The sequence below is a fragment of the Opisthocomus hoazin genome, chromosome 4, assembly GCF_030867145.1.
Source record: "Opisthocomus hoazin isolate bOpiHoa1 chromosome 4, bOpiHoa1.hap1, whole genome shotgun sequence".
Lineage (NCBI taxonomy): Eukaryota > Metazoa > Chordata > Aves > Opisthocomiformes > Opisthocomidae > Opisthocomus > Opisthocomus hoazin.
In genome coordinates, this window is record NC_134417.1 from 88,978,963 (window position 1) to 88,998,044 (window position 19,082).

At 45.5% G+C, this 19,082-nt stretch overlaps 1 protein-coding gene across 1 annotated transcript in view; it reads right to left on the reverse strand.

Moving 5' to 3' along the window:
• OXSR1 (oxidative stress responsive kinase 1) overlaps window positions 1–19,082 on the reverse strand; it is a 93,213-nt gene that overhangs the window by 36,288 nt on the left and 37,843 nt on the right. Inside the window, exon 4 of the mRNA XM_075419836.1 lies at window positions 14,499–14,640. Coding sequence (XP_075275951.1) covers window positions 14,499–14,640 — 142 coding nt within the window. The remainder of the gene's footprint in view (window positions 1–14,498; window positions 14,641–19,082) is intronic.

A 19,082-nucleotide genomic window follows, 5' to 3' on the forward strand; every position in this document is an offset into this window, starting at 1 on the left:
CAGACAGCAATTCCCAGCACACCTCACCTTTATGGCAACCACCTGCATGGAAGAGAAAAGAAAAAAAGAAACAAAAAAAAACCCCAACCAAGACAAGGAGATTCTTTTGCCAATATTCCAAATCCTTTCACACAGACACATACGGAAAAAAAAAAAGAAGTCAAAAGCTATTTTTTCCTCTCCTCCCTCATGCTTCACTAGAACAGAACTAGTGTGATGGCCTGGCCAAAAGGCCCTGGTTCAGGCCCTGGAAATCTCCTCCTTCCTGGCTTCGGTCTCCTGAAGAAGAGCCTGAGCCACTGCCAGTTCCAAACCAGGATAATTTTAAACACATCCTCTCCAGCATTAGCATTTGTTAGATTCCTCCTAATGTCCAGTCTAGGACACTGGCATGGCAAGGCTTTCCCCCAGCACACAGCAGAACAAAAGTGAACAAAGACTGCTGTCCTGGGTTTGGCCAGAACAGGGTTAATTTTCACCGGACTCCAGGAAGGGGCACAGCCGGGGGGTGGGGGCTGACCCCACCTGGCCAAACAGAGCCCAGTATTCCATACCATGTGACGTCACGCTGGGTTCCGGTGGGGGGGGCGGCGCGGCGGGAACGGACTCGCGGCTTGGGCGGGCACAGCGCCGGTCCGGTTTCGGGAGAGCGGCTGTTGTACGGTTCGTGGTTGTGTTTTCTCCTTATTTGTATCGTTGTTGTTCCTGTTTCCCTCTGTTTGCTGTTCTGTTAAACTGCCCTTATCCCGACCCACCAGTTTTCTGCCCGTTTCTTTCCATTCTCCTCCGCACGCCGGCGGGGGGAGGGGCGGCCGCGTGGCGATTTTGTTGCCGGCGGCAGCCGAAACCGAAACAACTGCCCGTAAGACAGCCCTGCTGAAGATTACTTTAGCAGCGAACAGCCTTTAGCCTTCAAACAAGTATTTCAAGTCCTGCCAAATGTACATCTCTCGCTAGCAGTGACCATCTTGGAGCCTAAGCCCTGTTTGAAGCCAAGTGTAAGAGCAAGTGCAGGAAAATACTGATTTGCTTTAATGGTCAAGAACACTTGGACAGATCTATACGGAAACACTGAAGTTGTAGGGCGAGACAGCCTTGAGAAGCTGACTTCATAGCAGAATGGGATTCAAAGCTGCAAGAAGAATGCAGTGACGCTGGAATAAGTAGACAAACGCAAAACGATCGCTGCCAGTCAGCTCCAGTCCGGCTCATTATACATTGTCCAAATACGTGAACAGGCATCTAGGGGCGAGTCAGTTTTCCCTCCAAGAAGCATTATTCTGTTTTCCTCCTGCAATCTCCAGCCGCTGCAGACAAGAAAGCATCAGCACTGCAGTGGATGGAGACTCTTAAGTAGATGGAGGGACCTGAAGGGATTAAATGCAACATTAAGCGCGTAGCTACACTACCCCGCCTTAGCAACCGTCAGCCAAATCCAATACAATCAGAGCTCTAGAGAGTTAATTGCCATGAGATACACCAACCTGACCAACCTATGCACTCCCACCAAGTGCTCACGGTCCATAACAGGAAGGGAATGGAACAGCTCCCTGCCATTATTTAAGCAGAAGATGCGTTTGGGATCCAACCCCAGGAGCCGGTGCCCAAGGCTGTGGCTTCCTAGGTAAAGGGCTGTGTCACACAGCACCAAATGTCCTTGGCACAGACACAACCATCTCCAGGAATCGCACCAAGTCAGAGGGAACAGGGGGTGTTCAGGAAACTCTCCAACTACTGGAAATGTTTACCCAGACAGTTGGTTCTCCTGCGACAGCCAGGACACACGAGGCCCTTTCAAAGCTGCCTGTCAGTTCCCCGTTGTGGGAAAAGGAATCGCACGCACTGAGGCTGCCTGCTGAAGTCATTGTTCCTCTTACTGAAGATGGACGCAAGTAAGAGTAATTTCCTCTTCCATTTGTACTCCAAGGCAGCCCAGGATGCTGAAGCGTTTCCCCGGTAAGGTGGGCTGTGCAGTATTGTGCAGCCTTTCCAAACTTTCCTGCCGACACGACAGCATGGGCAACTCACCAAGTCCCCGAAGCAGACCATGCTCAGCAATGAAGGAAGCGCCAGGGAAGTTTTTAAGCAGAACTAAGGATGAAATCTCAACCATCGCGTGCTTCAGACTCCAAAAAACCTCAGGCAGGTTTCACTGACGTAGCAAGAGCGGCCAGACAACAGCACGTATTCAATACCACCAGACCATCCTACCATAACAGAGCAAGCTGGACAGGTTTGGAGTGCAAAGTAGTGGTGAAACAAGCACTCGGATTGAATCCAATAGGAAAAAAGAGCCAAAAGACTCCAGTCCCTTGACCCCCTCCAATGCGGAGGCTTGGTTTCTTTTTAACTCCAGCTTGGATTAATTAAAATTTACATATTTTCTCATTGGAAACAAAAGTCAGTAAACACAGTGCTTCAAGCTAGTTTAAGAAATTAAAATAAATTGTTGCTACAATAAGAAATCCAGGAGGCCAACACGAGTCACTGCCAAGCATCCAAGTCAAGCTGCAGAATTAAATCACCACTTGATGCGGCATTTCCTCCCAGTGACCAACCCTCCGAAAAGGCCATTACTCACCCCAGCGTGGCACACTCCACCCCAGGGCAGCAAGCTGTCTGGGGACTCCGAATCCGTTTCGGAGTTACTGTACCATAGAGACAATTTCCAGACTTCCCGTTCCTCACCCCAGTGTGTTGGCATCGTGTTGCCCACTGCAACAGCACCGGTGAACATCGAGCAGCAATAGCACCGGGTGAATCCTATCTTCAAACGAGGTTTTCTTCTTTAAAGCCATCTTTAAGATTAATTTATTGCATTTAAAGCAATGGGGTGGGGGAGAGGAACGGTGCTAAATGGCGAGAAGTTTGTTACTCCAGGATATAGCTGTTGCCAATACAACAATTTGAAGGTACTTCCCATTAATGCGGTAATGACCATATCCTGGGCTGATACACTCGGAATAAATGGGGTGCCTCTGGCATAATTACTGGAAACAGGAAGGAGCGTTAGGCTGTAGCGTAAACAGTAATTATATCACATTTTAAATGAAGTTGCAGAAGGTTGGATTAAACTCTTTCTTGCCAGCAGCTTAACAAACGCTACTGTAGTTCTGGACATTCCTGCTCCATAGCTGTCATCTTCCTCTCTCCCAAAGCCTCCAAGAGCCCTTCCGCAAAATAACGATTATGTTTTTATTTACTTCGTACTTCACAACCAGAGTGGGAAGAGGGGTTTGGACTCGCTCCAGTGCAAAGCTGGATTCTCCACAACAGCCCTGAAAGGTTTCACAGCAGGGCAGAAATCCCTCCTCATCTACATTTCAAACTGGTTTAGCTTCCCAGTGTGATCAAAAGCTAATATACCAGTTACATCACATTAATGCCTCCAGGTTTGGGCTGGGCCATAGGCATTAGGTGCTATATAACCAAAACCAATCCCCGATCCAACAGAATTACAATCGGGCATCCAGGTGCAGGAGGCTTGGGAGCACGGCAAAACAAGGAGATGATGCTCACCAGTTTTGAGTGCAGCATTCCCACACTCCCCCCAATTAATTTTTCAATAGGGTAGGGGGGAACTGGAGGAACTGTATCCTAATGGTCTGTTCCCACTATTAAAAAATGCCATGAGTCTTTAAAATCCTGCTCAATGATCAGATCTGCCCTCACCCATAGCCCTCAGTCCTTAGCACCTGCATATAGTCATGTCATGGCAGTGACGACACGAAGGGGAAAAGCAAGACTTGCTGGTCCACAACGGAGCACGGCATTATCAATAACCAGCTGCAACTCTGCAAATCCCGTATGTGTAGCAAAATTTCATATTGCAGACTTAAAAACCTGGCGTTTCCAAGAAAAGCAATGAAGCACGTTAAGTTACTGCTTTTTTAAACAAGCCTCTTAATATTGTTTGGAAATGGAAAAGGGTGCACTTGGCTTGTGTTCAGAAGTCTACACTGGGAACAATAGCTAGGAAAATTTGTTAAGGCCACTGCAACCGTGATACAAGTGACCTGAGCAAAGAGCGGCATCCCAGAAGCTGCTTAGCCCAGCATTGAGAAGAAAACTGTCACGTGAAGGGGGAAATGGAGAGAAGCCCTGTTTATTATGCCTTCGCTCCCAACCTGCTCGTATGTGCCTTTAGGATGCAATGCTGGCTGTCAGCACAGCCGTGAGTCATCTGCCCATTAGATGCAATTTACATCAACCATAGCAGTAAATTTTCATGGACTGAACTCTATAGTGCATAATTTGGCACGGGGAAGGAGTGGTTGGACCTGCCAAGTTTCATTAAAAAAAAAGGTACAATATACAAGAATTACTATTTTCTGTTAATGGTAATGAGTAACTCGAAATATTTATACTGAATGCAACCAATTTCTGGGGTCGACATTGTTCTGAGTAATTTGCAAAATACTTCCAGGACAATATCTCTGCTTACAGTTAAATATGAAGCAATTTGTGACATTATCACCAAATGAGCACTATTGCCTACTGTTGAACATTACTCTCCCTCAATGATACACTGTTACCCATGTCACCTCTTCCCTTTGCCTTAAAAGCCAAGATATAAAAAGCCAGCTATACGCAGAGCTTTACCCTTTGAGACAGAGCTGTAAAACAGAAACTAGGCTTGGAGCACGCAAGCAGAGTAGTAGTATTTTTATGTCCTCAAATATCAGCATATTCAGTGCAATGGAGGAGAAGGCATTCAAGACAACTGCATTCAAAGAGATGTATATTTGCATGCTCCCTGTTCCTGCCAGAAAACCCATGTGTGCTGACATTTTCATGCCACAGGGTTGAGCCTGAAGTCCCAAGCTCTTGGGTGAGATGCAGTCACTGCCTGTTCACTCTGCAGAGCTTGGGAACATCTCCCAAAGCTTGAAGGTCTTCCAACAGCAGAGAGCTGGCAGAGCAGCTTCCATATTCCTCTCTCCAGCCGCCCTGCTGAGACAGGCATAAGCTGAGGGAAGAGAGGGCCAAGTCCACAGCTTGCTCATCCACAGCCCTCTCAGCAGGCTCCCGTGGCCACTGGCAGCCGGGACCAGCAGCAGCAGCCAGGCTGCTATAAATGACAGCGGGGGACCAGCCTAGTGACACGCTTTATTGCCCAGGATCATGGATGCACAGCAACTGCTTCCACCCACTCCTCTGAGCCTCTCCACCGGCTGCCGGGCCGTGGTGAAAGATCAGGGCCTCAACACAGGAGCTAAATGCCAGCTGCACTAGGCAAATAGTGATTTACTCAGTGTCTCATAAACGTCAGACATGTTTTTAAAGCCCTAGCTTCACATTGGTAGGTAGGAATATTCCAGGACTTTAACTGTCTTTTTAACTTCTCTTCATCTAACAGCTGGAGAAAGTTAGATGAATAATCCAGTTGTAGCAGGAATAAAAATCAAGTTCTTCATAACAGTGTAAAGCAAGGCTTTGAAAGAGAAGTGATTGACAGCCTGTGGCTTTGCAAACAGAGGGGTGTGTAGACAAAGCCTACTGGAAAGGATTCTCAACTTCCAACAAGACAAGCTATACAAGCACATCGAGGACTTATTTTCTCCGTGCCCTACCCTTAACATTGAGGCCGATCACACTCAGCGCAGTGAAGAGGCCTCCTGGGAAAGGTAACTACATCCAGTCTCCCGGCATAGGCCAACGGCAAGTCCAGTATGGGCTACATGAGAAATTAATCTCCTACTGTACTTTATTTTCGCTAAAACATAAAACACCTTTCAGAGGATTCATGATGCACTTACTAGGTACAATTCCTCCTGATTTTTTGCCCTCCAACGCTGCCGAAGTGGACTGCTAATTTAAGTAGAGGGTTTGGGGTATCCAAGAAACCATGACTCAGAAGTTTGATTCATTTTAGGTTAAGTCGCTATGTCAGCTCCGACAAGGGAGGGCTCACCAAAGAAAGCCGCAGGGGATCCTCCTGAAATTCACTCTGTCATCTTCATTATCCGAATAGCTCCAGGGGCTGGGAAGATGCTGAGGCAGCAAAGAAAGAGTTGCAGACCTTGGGCTAACTTGGTGCAAGTCTCCAACATGAAGCGAGACAGCGAGCGGTGCGTCACATCACTTCATGCAGTCCTGCCTGTCACACAGTCACTGTTATCACAGCGCCTGCAACTTTCCTTTATCTCAGCCAATTATATCCAGCTTATGTTTTCTGTTCCTGTGCCAACTTCGTCTTTGATGGTTTTGTGCTCTCATTAATTCCTTCTCTTCCCACGTGTTTACAAGCCTAACGATGGCTAAAGGGAGGTGCGGTTCAATGACGGATCCCATCTGCCTTGGACTTTACCTCCCATCCATCACCATGCCTCCAGCCCAGCATCAGTGCTCAGTTAACCTCAACTGCACACCCGTGTCAGGGAAGTCACTCAGCTAAAATGAAAACCTTAAAAAATAGTTTTCAGACAGATCAGCTCCTTCAGCCAGAAACAGCGCTACGAACACCAGACCTAGCCCTGTCTCCCAGCATGGAGACAATCCAACTGTACCAGCCTCACAGCCCCACTTCTTTCTCCTACAGAAGAGGCTGTTGCTTCACATTTTCACCCCAACACACATCACTGTTGTAGGATCAGCTTATGGCAAGCAGGATTCGCCAAGCAGCTAGGGCTTCTGACAAGCTACAGCCCTTCAGCAGTCAATGCAAGACAGAGGCCACATCTCTGACCTCATACATCACTTTATGAAGTTTTCTCTATTCAGTCAGAATTGCAGTTTTTTTTCTTGTATCCCCATAAGGGAATGACCCTGCCCAGCAGGCTTTAAAGTCAAGTTCTCATACCATTGAACAGCAGCTAAAAAATGTGCCAGGAATTCTTCCACAAATTCATCTATTCAGCCCTTCCATTTCCTGACCCCACTTCCTAAGGGCTGCCATGGGGACAAGGCACAAAGCTCCTTTAACAGCTGCTGCATGAAAAGCAACACACACAACAAGCTGTGGAGTCACAGGGTCTGCCTCCTACCCCTGGAGGTCCAGATATTTTTGGGAGGCCGTGCCTTAATCATTGGTAACAGAGACAAATAGTCAAGTTATAAGGTGGCCTTCTTTCAATGTTTCATGTCAAATTATTTAACATGTAAGGTGGTGGGCATGCTTCACATGGCAACCCTAGTGCTGCACACTACCATGCTGTGCCATCTCCTGCATGCTAAAGCACGTTCCTGCTGAGCTCAGAAACAGGCATTTCCCCAAAACTACCACACAGAGATCACCCCGGTTTGAGTACAAGATGGATCAGGAAGCAGAAGAAACAGGAAAGCCAGCAATTCGTGGCTCTCCCTGCCTTGACCCTGCCATGCTGGAGAGAAAGTTCATTCCAGTAAACACACAGTCAACCTGGATCAAATAAGGCCCAAAAATTTTAACACAGGGCAGCTCGAAAAGGTCTTAATGTCCAAAAGGCAATAAGCCCCCCTGCTCTGGAGAAGCAGTATGTATATCTATACACACAGGAGGTCCAAGGCATTCCACTTGGCAGCCAAGAGCTGCCCGTATCTACGAAGCCACCCGCAGCTCTTCGCTCAGCAACGTTTGCAACGTGACACAGAAGGAGAAATTCAAGACCACTAGTGCTCGTGAGAGACTTGCCAGCTCAATTTCCTTCTCCAAAATCTAGAAGACGGCAGTTTTAAGCATGGCCAGGATAGGAGAAAAGCAGATCTCCTTATTTCATCCAGCTATTCCCATGAAATGGAGAAAACCATTATAAATATATCTGTACAACGGAAACAGTCCTCTCGGCACTCCCAGTCTAACCTGGTGATGCTTTCCAGGCTGCCACGAAATGACAGATTTTTCTGTGGCAGGTCCCTATTTGTTGTCCTAAACATGTATGGGTTTTGTCTCACCTTTATTTTTTAAATTATTAAGCTTTACTTTTTAACGTGTTATAAGAACTCTGCAAGACAGAATATAATTTGACTTAGTAAACATGAAAAAATAATTTCTGGTGCAGCCTTGCAAAATTTTCAAGTGTGCTTAATGTGTTGCAGCACAAACTTAGCAAGTGACCTTCTCACACTTGAGCACTGGAACAGGCTGCCCAGGGGGGTTGTGGAGTCTCCTTCTCTGGAGATATTCAAGACCCGCCTGGACAAGATCCTGTGCAGCCTACTGTAGGTGACCCTGCTTCGGCAGGGGAGTTGGACTAGATGACCCACAGAGGTCCCTTCCAACCCCTACTATTCTGTGATTCTGTGATTCTGTGAAGGAAAAGACTGTAGTGGTCTGAATAAACACTTGCTGCATCTCCACATATGCAGCTTTTAGGATTTGAAGGCCAGAAAGTCTGCTGCATTACAACAGGGGACTATTCAAAGCTATCTTTTTGAAGTGGGTTATTTGCTTTGTGCATCACAGTAGAAAGGATGAAGAGGATGAACACCAGTGACTTAAACCATTACATTACTGCTGGAGAGATGCTGTGAGACCCTATGCTGGGTGCTCTCGGTCCCAGTAAGCTACATCAGATAAAAGCAGTGACATGAGAAGGTCACCACAAACAGAGTGTTTGGACACACATGTGAATGGCACTCTGTTTCTTCAAAGTCAGAAGCTAAGAGAGTCTGCTACGCTTTCACCTGATACAATTAATGCTGCAGACAGCAAATGAAGATTATTCCCCCTGGAAACACGCCAAGCCCAAATATGCCTGACAACTCAGGAATTGCTAGAAACCAGACCAGCTGAGTGTGCAACTCAGTCACGGGTCACTGACCAAAGTCTGTCTTTGCTGTTGCGCTTTTCAGAGATCACCCCAACCTCCATCTCCTGCTCTTCATGGTATTTTTCCTGCTTCTCATCTCCGTGTAACAAGCAGGGCAGAAAAACCTAAAAACTCACCTCCCTTTTAACGCGGTACATAGTAGTTGTACCAAAAAGTTGTTTTCCCTTTGGAGTAAACTGAAGTTACTTTGAGTAACTGCAGGACCCACAGTGACAAGCTCCGGAGGGAGCCCCTGGTCCAAGGAGAACGACGCGGGGACAGACACCGGAATGCAACAGTCGTACAGCAACCCCCCGGCTCCAGGCAACCCCCCGCGAGCTGCGACGCAGACCCTCGCAATGCACAGAGCCCCTGTGGGCTGGGGCACTGGCCTTAGTTGGGAGCCACTGCACTCCCCTGCCTTCAGCAGCAGCAATATTTACCATTAGAGTTCTAATTGCCAGGTTTTCAGGCTTCAGAGAAAAGCTTGTCTTTATTCACTTCGAGGAAAACTGTCTCCACAGGAGCTATTGTTTCTGGCTGTCTGCAGATTTTGGATTTACATCTGGTTCATATTTTCTGTCTGCAACCACAGGAACTTTTTTTTTTTAAACAATGAATTTCTGGATGAAGCAGTGGAAGAAAGAGCCATCAGGAGAACATGCTGCTTTACCAAACCACCGCAGTGCACCTTGGTCTGACTGCCCTGCAGACAGCGTGCAGATTCGGTGGTTCTTGGCCCTTGACACTGCACAGCAAGGTGTTTATTTGGGGGAACAAATCACCCACTACAATCTAGAGCAGCATCTTTTCTTCCTTCCCACTGAGACATCCAAGAGTAACATTTCTATTATTCTGGCTACTGAACTGTTTACAAATTAAAATTGATATTAACTACCTCTAAAGGTTACTTTTGCCATCCTGTACCACAGGGGAGAAGACACCAAAGTGCACTACTCTGAATACAAAATTCCACTTCCCACAGCTAAGCAATAGCTAGTTTTCAAATTATTAGTGTCCTGACCTAAAATCAAACTGGCAACGAGAGGTGAAAGGCTCCACATCCTGTTATCCACTCCCCTCAATTCTCTCCTACCAAACTTCAGTTCCAAAATGTGCTCCCCAAAGCAAAATTATAGCACTGTGGAGAGGAGCGCTGTGAAGTTCTCCTACAGTATTGGTACAGAAAATAAAAGTACAGCATTTCAGTCGTCAAAATAATCAGAGACATACTGGAATACAGTTTAACCACAATACCTGCCAGCATGGCTATCAATGCATTAATCAGCTACATGAAAATTAAGCTTGAATCCTGTAGGACAGTTGAGTTCTGCCAAAATATATCCATCAGCTTCTTCGTCTTAAATCTGAAACTCACTGCTGAAGGAGCGCTCCTGCAAACATCCCCCAACACAAGTGTTGGTGATGTGCATGTGCTCACATACAGACAACCTTCTTTCAGAAGCTATTTTCTCTTAATATAGGTAGAAGATGCAGACAACTAAACTTTGAACCTGTGTCAAAACCATCCTAAGGTCCCAAAAAAATAAGCTAATATATTTGGCATCAAAACACAGCAAGAATTTTGTTTCCAGGGTCCCTTCAAAGCAACATTCAAACAGCTGCCACGGCTCCCTGCTGCCCCATGCTCATAAAAGTGATTTTGAAATGACATCAAAAAACACCCCGAAACATTCAGTATGGGGGCACAAGCTGACCTAATTCAGCGTATCAAATGGGCTGTTGCACCTTTGTAGAAGCAGAGCAGCAAACAAATTAATAGCTGGATCACTGCCATGCCAACATCTCAAGTGCATGCAACCGTAAACCACTTCCTAAGCTTTTTTGTTTTTAGAAAAATGCATGGGAGTATCACATTTACTATGCTGCAATAGAAGAATCAGATTATATTTGAGCAGCATATCATTTCACCTGGACTAACTGAAATATTCAGTTACACAACAGCTAATCAAGAACAGAAGATAAGCTGAGAGATAAAAATAGGAAGACGGGGAGACCTTGTAACAGTTAAGCAGCATGATTCATTTGTCAGACTGCCATAAAGAGCACCACCTAAAAAAGCCTTGAACTTCCCTCCAGTAAGTCTTCTTAAGCAATAAAACCTCTTTGGTTGGTATTGCTTTAGTTTTATTTCCAAGTCATTCAAACTGCCACTAATCCCCAAATACACGGAGGAATCAGAGTCCAGATGGGGAAGAGGGGCAACACACCCCGTGGGTCACCTAGATAAGATTAGCCCGGGAGCGACCCCTCGCAGTACGTCAGTCTTGCTCAACTTCCATACAAAAAAGCTGTCCGAGCAGATCCCTGCAGGACACCTTCATCCGAAGGTTTCCGAGCCTGGCCCTGTCCTCAGCACGCTGGCTGGGGCCCAGGTATTTAACTCACTTAACATGAGCCGGATCACTGGGATTTCGGATTGTCATTGGGATCACTGTGCTACACAGAAAACCACAACGGGGACGGCGGCAGCTGGCACGGGAGACACAGCCAGGGACAGGGACATGGCCATGAAAGCAGGGAGCTGCCAGCTCTGAGACACAGCAGGCAGCGGTGATTCTGGAGGAAGACAGGGATCATTTGTAATCGTTGCCTTGGTATAGAGTGTTTCATGAAAATAAAACTGACTCTGCTTTCTCCTTTGTGTTTTCCGTAAGGCCTCAGACTGTTCTCTACAGCCCTTGCAAGACGGAAGCAAAAAAATACCACTTTGGCCAATGTGGGAGACTCAAGCGTTTGCTGCTGAACCACGGCACCCACTCAAGTCTCAACCTCGCTCTGGCTGTTAATTAAGAAAGTAAACAAAAAAAATTAAATTTAAGCCTTCACTAGACATTTGGCTTTCTAATCTCCTCTAGAGCATACTGTCAAGCTACTCTCCTGTCCGAAGCAGGGGATTTACACTTCCATGTGAAGCCAGCTCCCCAAACCTTAATTGGAAGTGGCACTAAGTTCAAGGCGGGCTTACGCAGAGTAAGGTTGAGGAGCAGCGGAATTTCATTAAGACAGTCTTCCACGCGTTAACTTAATTTACCCATTTAAGATGACGCATAATTTAAGAGTATCAAGCAGCTCCACTGTCAGACATATACTCCCTGGTCTCGCTGATGATTTACAGCAGTAACAAGCTGTCCCCGTTTCAGGTCAACAGTACCCAGAGAATCACATCTGGGCTCAGATACTCATCCTTCAGGCTTTGCCACCAGCCTGGCTGTCCAAGATGTGCCAGTCACATTCACACACTGTGTCTCTCTCAAGTCATTTTCTCCTAGGTGTAACACAAACGGAGTTGGGATATTTAGTGCTGAACGCTTTGCTCTGCTGGATGGCTGCTTGCTTTGCATTGGTTCTTTCAGGTCTAACCAAAGCCCTTCGATTTTTGACCCTTCACAGGTGACCTTGTTTTGCCTGAAGTTCACCCCAGCCACAGCTGCCCCACATCACAGCCACTACATTCTGTGCTTCAGCCATCACCTCATGCCGTTTCCTTTAGAGCCAGATTCTTTAAGCTGACCCAGGGGACCAAAGTTCAGTTATTTTAAACACTTTCTCTCAGAGCATCTCTGGCACGTCTGCAAGATTTCCACCTGCTTTTCACATCAGGCATGCCCCATATTATGACCACTAGCATTAAGCAAAATGGGAAAACCATACAGATATTCCTACGTATGTGGAAAGGACCCATCTGCACTACAACTTTAGACCAAGTTTTTCTCAGCAGTGTACACGCATCTGGATAAAATGCAAGACAGTACAATTAACCCCATTAAGCAAACGTGTTTCATCCCTCAAAAGCATGCAAGCTTGCCTTCTGCCAACAGTTAAACTCCCAGCCTTTGCATCGCAGGTAGGAAACTACACAGTTCCTTCTGTATTGTGACTATTACCACTTCTCCAGATTTCCCAGACCATCATGCCCTAACACCATGAGGTAATCCAAAATGCTTTGTTATTCTAAAACATTACACAGTTGGCAGAGCAGCCCCAAAATACAAGGATGCAACACATGCAGAGCAGCTGACGCACAACCGCAACCTTAAGCTGCAGCAGTGACACAGCGTTGATTCCGTTGCTGAAGTCCTCTAAATAAGGGCAAAAAGCTTCAAACGAGCAGGACAAGAATGGCTGCAGCAGGTTTGGTTCAGTCCACTCCCGAATGATTCAAAATGAATCACATTTTCTTCAGACCACGCAGTTTGAACTTTCTGTGAACATCATATTTTCGCTGAGTGGAGTGAAAAAAACCCCAACATGAGTACATCCTCTATAATCTTTACTGCAATTACTAGTTTTGCAGCTTCCCTACAGCAAGTCACATGGAGAACTCCCTCTTTTAATACAGAATTCACTACGTGACATCTTCAGAAAAACTGAAATTTAACAGGTTTCTACTGCTTTAAGATATGTATTTTGAAAACATCAACTAAATCAGCCAAACAAATCAATTGCAAGTCAGAGGAACATAGTTTTGTCAATTACTTCGGGGAAGGGTGAAAAATTACTGTGTACTCTGTAAGTAAGTTGGCCTATTACTTTATTCTAAATTCCCAGAGCTGTCTGAAGTCTTATCTCTAAAACACAAAGTCAAGCAGCCAGCTATGAAATCAAAGCTGTCTTGACTGAAGATGACTGTTCTTGTTAACTCAGAATTTTAATGGCAACTGGAAACCGAAATTTGAGGAGTTCCTTCAGAGAAAAGAATTCCACCAGAATTGTTTCCAACCATTTCTGTCTTTGTAACCCACAACCACCTACAAAAGCCAGTCAGTTCGACCAAAAATATGAAATAAATACTTCTCAGATTTTCCAATTAAAGTAACATTTTGGCAAAGCGCGTTACCTCTTCTTCTGCAGCTATCATAAGAGGACAGAAACTTACTCCAGCACAGCAGCAGTAATGCTTATGATGGCATTGTACCAGAAGACTGCCAAGCTCACAAAACTCCCAAGCAAGAGGAGGCTGTTGCTCCTAGCAGCAGTCTCTGGCTGGGGTGATGCATATTACCCACAAGCAGTACATTCTATTTTCAGCACATATTTAAGATTTCAAATCATCTTTTTTTTTTTTTTTTCCTAAACAGCAGAATATACTGACTTGGTATCCTCTCTTCCTGAACTATACCACACCTTGACACCAGGGGAGAGGAAAACATGATTTAAAAATACCTCCCAAATGATACAGCAGCACAGAAACCCACACATTTCAGCAATCCATCAAATCACAGGCCATTAGTTAACTGGGTTTTGCCTACAGAAGAAGTTTTTCCACTAATTTTGTTTCTATCTTTTTTTTTTTTACATGAAATTACCAAATTCAAGTTTCATTATGTTGATCTTGCAACTAGCCTTGAAAAAAAAAAGAACAGGGCTTGAAGGGCTCTGTATTAAAATTGCTCAACACTTCTTCTGCAGTGCTCTTGGTGATTTGTAGCTCTGCGAGAAACAAAACCAGCTGAAGTTTTCCAGCTCCAACAACTACCCTTTGCATCTCGACATTCACACTTGGAGAGAGGTTCTCTGTATCAGAACTTTTGATACCCCAAAGTTTACCCAAGCTTGGCCTAGTCATCATATTTCTTAAAGCAGCAGCTACTACACAGACATTTGAATTCTGAGCTTTAAGCTCTCACCTTTATTCTCCTCTTTCCATGCCCTCACAGCTAGTTGTAGGATGAGATGGTATGTGCTCACCTGCTCTGTTTCAGTGAAATACATTTTGGGACAAAGATAAGAAAAACCGAGACATACCTGTGGATTTGCCCGTTTTTATGCAGGTAGTCCAGCCCCTCCAGCACCTCCTTAAGGATCGTGGCTATACAGGGCTCATCCAGGACACCGGTCTTGTGTTCGCCTTTGGCCACAATGTGCTTTATAATGTCCAAAACTGAGCCTAGAAAAAAAAAGAGTGAAACACGTTAGATTAAACTAGAAGAACTGATTCACAGCTCAGCGTGCTTTATAACCATTTAATGTACAAGTCCAAGGGATTCACTGGGAGGGGAACCAAGGAGAGTCGGTAGCTGAAGCTTTTGCTGCAGGCGAGCAGCAGCAACAGCGCACACGAGCCATGCAGGGGTGCAGATCTTCAAGGTGGGCTGCCAAATCCCTGCAACCACAAGTAACTGAGAAGTTATCTGAACAAGCCAAAATGTAAAGTGTACATACACAGGACTCTTGGAAGGGTTTTAAGTAGGTACCGATGCTACAGCTGTTTTAGTACTGAGTACTGGAGAAGCAGGAGAGGGAAATGGAAAAAGCAGGGGGCTGCCAGGACTCACAAGGCAGCAAGCTTGATAAAGTTAGACTATTTTCAGCTCTTGCAAACTCTATGCAGAGGAACAGAAGGAAAAAATTCTAACACGTTAAGGGATGACACTGCCCTAGCAGGAAAAAAGTGGTAATAATTAAATAGAGAACAAATGAGGCTGAATTCTGACAACAAGTCACTTCTTCACTGCATGCAAAACTAGAATGGCTTAGGTCCTTCCCTAGAAACATCGTGTTTCATCTCTCTCCCAGCCATGGTGGGAATTACATCATCTTGCATGACAAACCACGCTTCACAGAGCGAACCACCTCCTTGAATTGCACCCAGGAATAAACAGAATCAGTGACTAGTAAGGTCCTGTTTTCATGATATATTGGTACTGTATTCTTCATATTTGCATCTGGACTAAAGACAGTCTTTTCAGAACTTTATTTTTATTGCTTCAGTATGGGATGTCTGACATTGTTTTCCAGGCTCATGCTATTTAGCCCCTTCAAACTTGGGTTTCTATGGGTTAATGACTGGATAGTCAGCTAGTAGGATTTTTACAGCTATAGGCACAAAGCAATGTCAGCAGTAATAGGAAGTATTTAAAGAATAAGAACAGCAGGCACAACTGCAAAGCACAAATTCCAGCCTTGACTGAACAGCAAGCTTACAGGGAAAGAACATCTCAGTACTAACTCTGTTTAGAAAAGCAGAAAAGCTGAAAGTTCATTCTTCCTCATTTGCAACCAAAAAAAAAAAGGTAATAGAAAAGACATTTTTGTAGCTGAAGAACAGTAAAAGCTAAGAAACTTAGTCTCATGAATCTGCTCAATGGGGAAATAACAAGTTCCACCTTCTATTTTTCTGCTTGCTTCAAGAATTGACAATAGAGGTTTTTGTTTTCTCTTTTCAACCTTACGGTTCAGATTGACAAAAACATTCTCCCCCTTTAAAAATCATTTTATTAACTATCCTATTCGAATTTCTTGGCCAAAACAATCACGCAGATAGCTTTTTGCTTAGCAAAGTATTTTACTTTTGGATTCTCACATGAAAACAAAAAGGTTGCAAGGTTCAAATCCGAACACCACGTGGAAAGGCTTGTTTTGCCCAATTCAAGTTGCAGAGGAACCAGTTACATGGGTGCACAGTGTCCCTTAGTTTGTGGTAAGTGCTGTGTGCTGAGTTCATCAAACTGCTTGCTGCAGTCAGGAGAGCCACCTTTCCCCATTCTGCCCAGCTGCAGGCTTTCCATCTTCTTTGGCCCACCAGTGTCAGTGCTCATGGTGAACACCAAGCCACCCACTACATCTACTGAAAAATAAACTGGGAGGGGATGAAGCTATGTTTGGTTGGCAGTGAGCATAACCTCTACACAGATGAATTTCGGAGCCAATAAGAGGAAAAGGAGGGTAATAAGGAGGAAAAACACATTTGTGAGTGGCGGAGGAGGCCCCTTTTGTCAGCATCAAGCCTTTAGACCAGCTCCCTGGCTGCCCTGGACAGCACCTCCAGCTTACACACCCCAAAAAAACCTTTGCTTAGAATCACAGAATCATATAAGCATTAAGGTTGGAAAAGACCTCTAAGATCATCAAGTCCAACCCTCAACCCAGCACCACCATGCCTACTAAACCATGTCCTCAAGTGCCACATCTACACGGTTTTTGAACGCCTCCAGGGATGGGGACTACACCACCTCCCTGGGCAGCCTGTTCCAATGCCTGAACACTACTTCAGTAAAAAAATTTTTCCTAATATCTAATCTAAACTTCCCCTGATGCAACTTGAGGCCATTGCCTCTCGTCCTACAGCTAGTTACTTGGGAGAAGAGACCAACATCTGCCTCACTACAACCTCCTTTCAGGTAGGCTGTAGAGAGCAATAAGGTCTCCCCTCAGCCTTCTCTTCTCCAGACTAAACAGCCCCAGCTCCCTCAGCCGCTCCTCATAAGACTTGTGCTCCAGGCCCTTGACCAGTCTTATTGCTCTGCTCTGGACACGCTCCAGCACCTCAATGCCCTTCTTGTATTGAGCGGCCCAAAATTGCGCACAGTGTTCGAGGTGCAGCCTCACCAGTGCCAAGTACAGGGGCACGATCACCTTCCTTGGTTTGAGATATTTGCAGAAGGCACGATCTTAACACAGCAGACACTAACAAAACAGAAAAAAAACCAGGCAAACTACAAAAAAAAAAAATCGAAATGAAGTTGTGTAACTTCCCCCCAATATTTTCTGCAAGAATATTCTTAGCTGTGTTCAGCCTTCCTTTACTCTGTCCAAGCATAGAAACATCTTCAGTGAGCTTTCACATGGGTCTTCAGTAGTTAGGCAAAGGTTTCACCCAGCTGTAACTGAGTTTGTTTCGACATATGCTGGACTTCCTGCATGGGAGCAAGATTATCTCTACCGAAGGAAACTGTAAAACCCCAGATGTAAGAGTATGCTCCCCTTCACTGAAATCTCACCTTTAGGTTCTAGTGTCTAAGAAAAAGACCCTCTGCTGTGTGTCTTGAGGACTCACCTGGGATTCAGCTTGTCACGTATTCATATTTTAAAAGTATGTGCTGGCAAGCCTCAATGCTTCTTATTTTGGACAAGAATTTTTGCAACACTTAAGAAAAATCCCACCAAGAAAACGTCCACTTCCACTGTTCAGGTTTTTCCTCTCAAATGTGCCTTTATCTGGAGAACAAACTGTCACTTGTTTTAAAAGTCCAGTGAAAATATGTGGTTCTTCACGTACTCGTTTTGTCCTCTTTCCACCCACAACTCTGTTAGCAGACTTTGTTCAAAAACATTTCCCGTCTCCTGCAAAGGGCTCAGGGAACATGAGGAGGCAGATCATATGGTGCTCAAATTCATTTGGTCAAAAAAATCCTGTATTTAGCCAAGTTAAAGGTTGCATTTAACCCAGAAAAGGAGGTGGGGGTTAGACAGACAGGGGGGCACATACAGAGCCAGCCTTCATTGTGAAAGGGCTGATTCACACCCGTACTATATCTGCTCCCAGTCCAGCCTGTCACTTTTTAAGCACATTTTTTAAAAACCACTTTCACACTGAGATGTTCAAAGAAGTGGAGGAATTTGCCAGTCTTCTAGAGAAAGGAGAACAGCAAAAATCCATCAGCAAAATGCTTAGTTCAGGAAATGGCAGAAAAGCAACCCCAGAGCCACACTCCTGTTGAAGGCAGCATTATTCGGATCACCCCCACTTTGTTTGCACAGGGAAAAAAGTTTTGCTACTGGCACCACAACACAATAAAGTTATGATTTTTTCCACCTCACAGACCAGTAAATTTGGAAGGTAGGTACCGATTTCTGACTCAATTGCAACTTCGTAAAGCACAGCACCACAGGATACGAAAAACGAAGCCAAGCTGCCTTTCCACGCACTGCTGCGTGCCGTGTTCGAAATCTTCTGGCGTTCTGGCTCAGGAAGCCTGAGGTGGAGCAGCTGAATACCCAGCTCCCCACACAGAAACCCATCGCTAAGCACGAAGCTACTTTGAAAGCAGAAGTCACAGGAGTTTCACCACAGAGGGAAACGCTTTCTGCTAGAAGGTGGATACTGCCTTGAGTTTTTCAGGCTGATGCCGAAATGGAGTCATTGAAGATCTCAGCTAAGCGTGTGACACCCTTACTAAGGTAAGGCCTCTGCTGCCTTCGGAGGCAGGCAGACTGGAGCATCTCTCCTACAAGGAAAGACTGAGGGAGCTGGGATTGTTTAGCTTGAAGAAGGCTGAGAGGGGACCTTATAAATGCTTACAAATATCTGAAGGGTGGGTGTCAGGAGGATGGGGCCAGACTCTTTTCAGTGGTGCCCAGCAACAGGACAAGGGGCAATGGGCACAAAGTGAAGCACAGGAAGTTCCGTCTGAACATGAGGAAGAACTTCTTCCCTCTGAGGGTGACGGAGCACTGGAACAGGCTGCCCAGGGAGGTTGTGGAATCTCCTTCTCTGGAGATATTCAAGACCCGCCTGGACAAGGTCCTGTGCAGCCTGCTGTAGGTGACCCTGCTTCGGCAGGGGGGTTGGACTAGATGACCCACAGAGGGCCCTTCCAACTCCTGCCT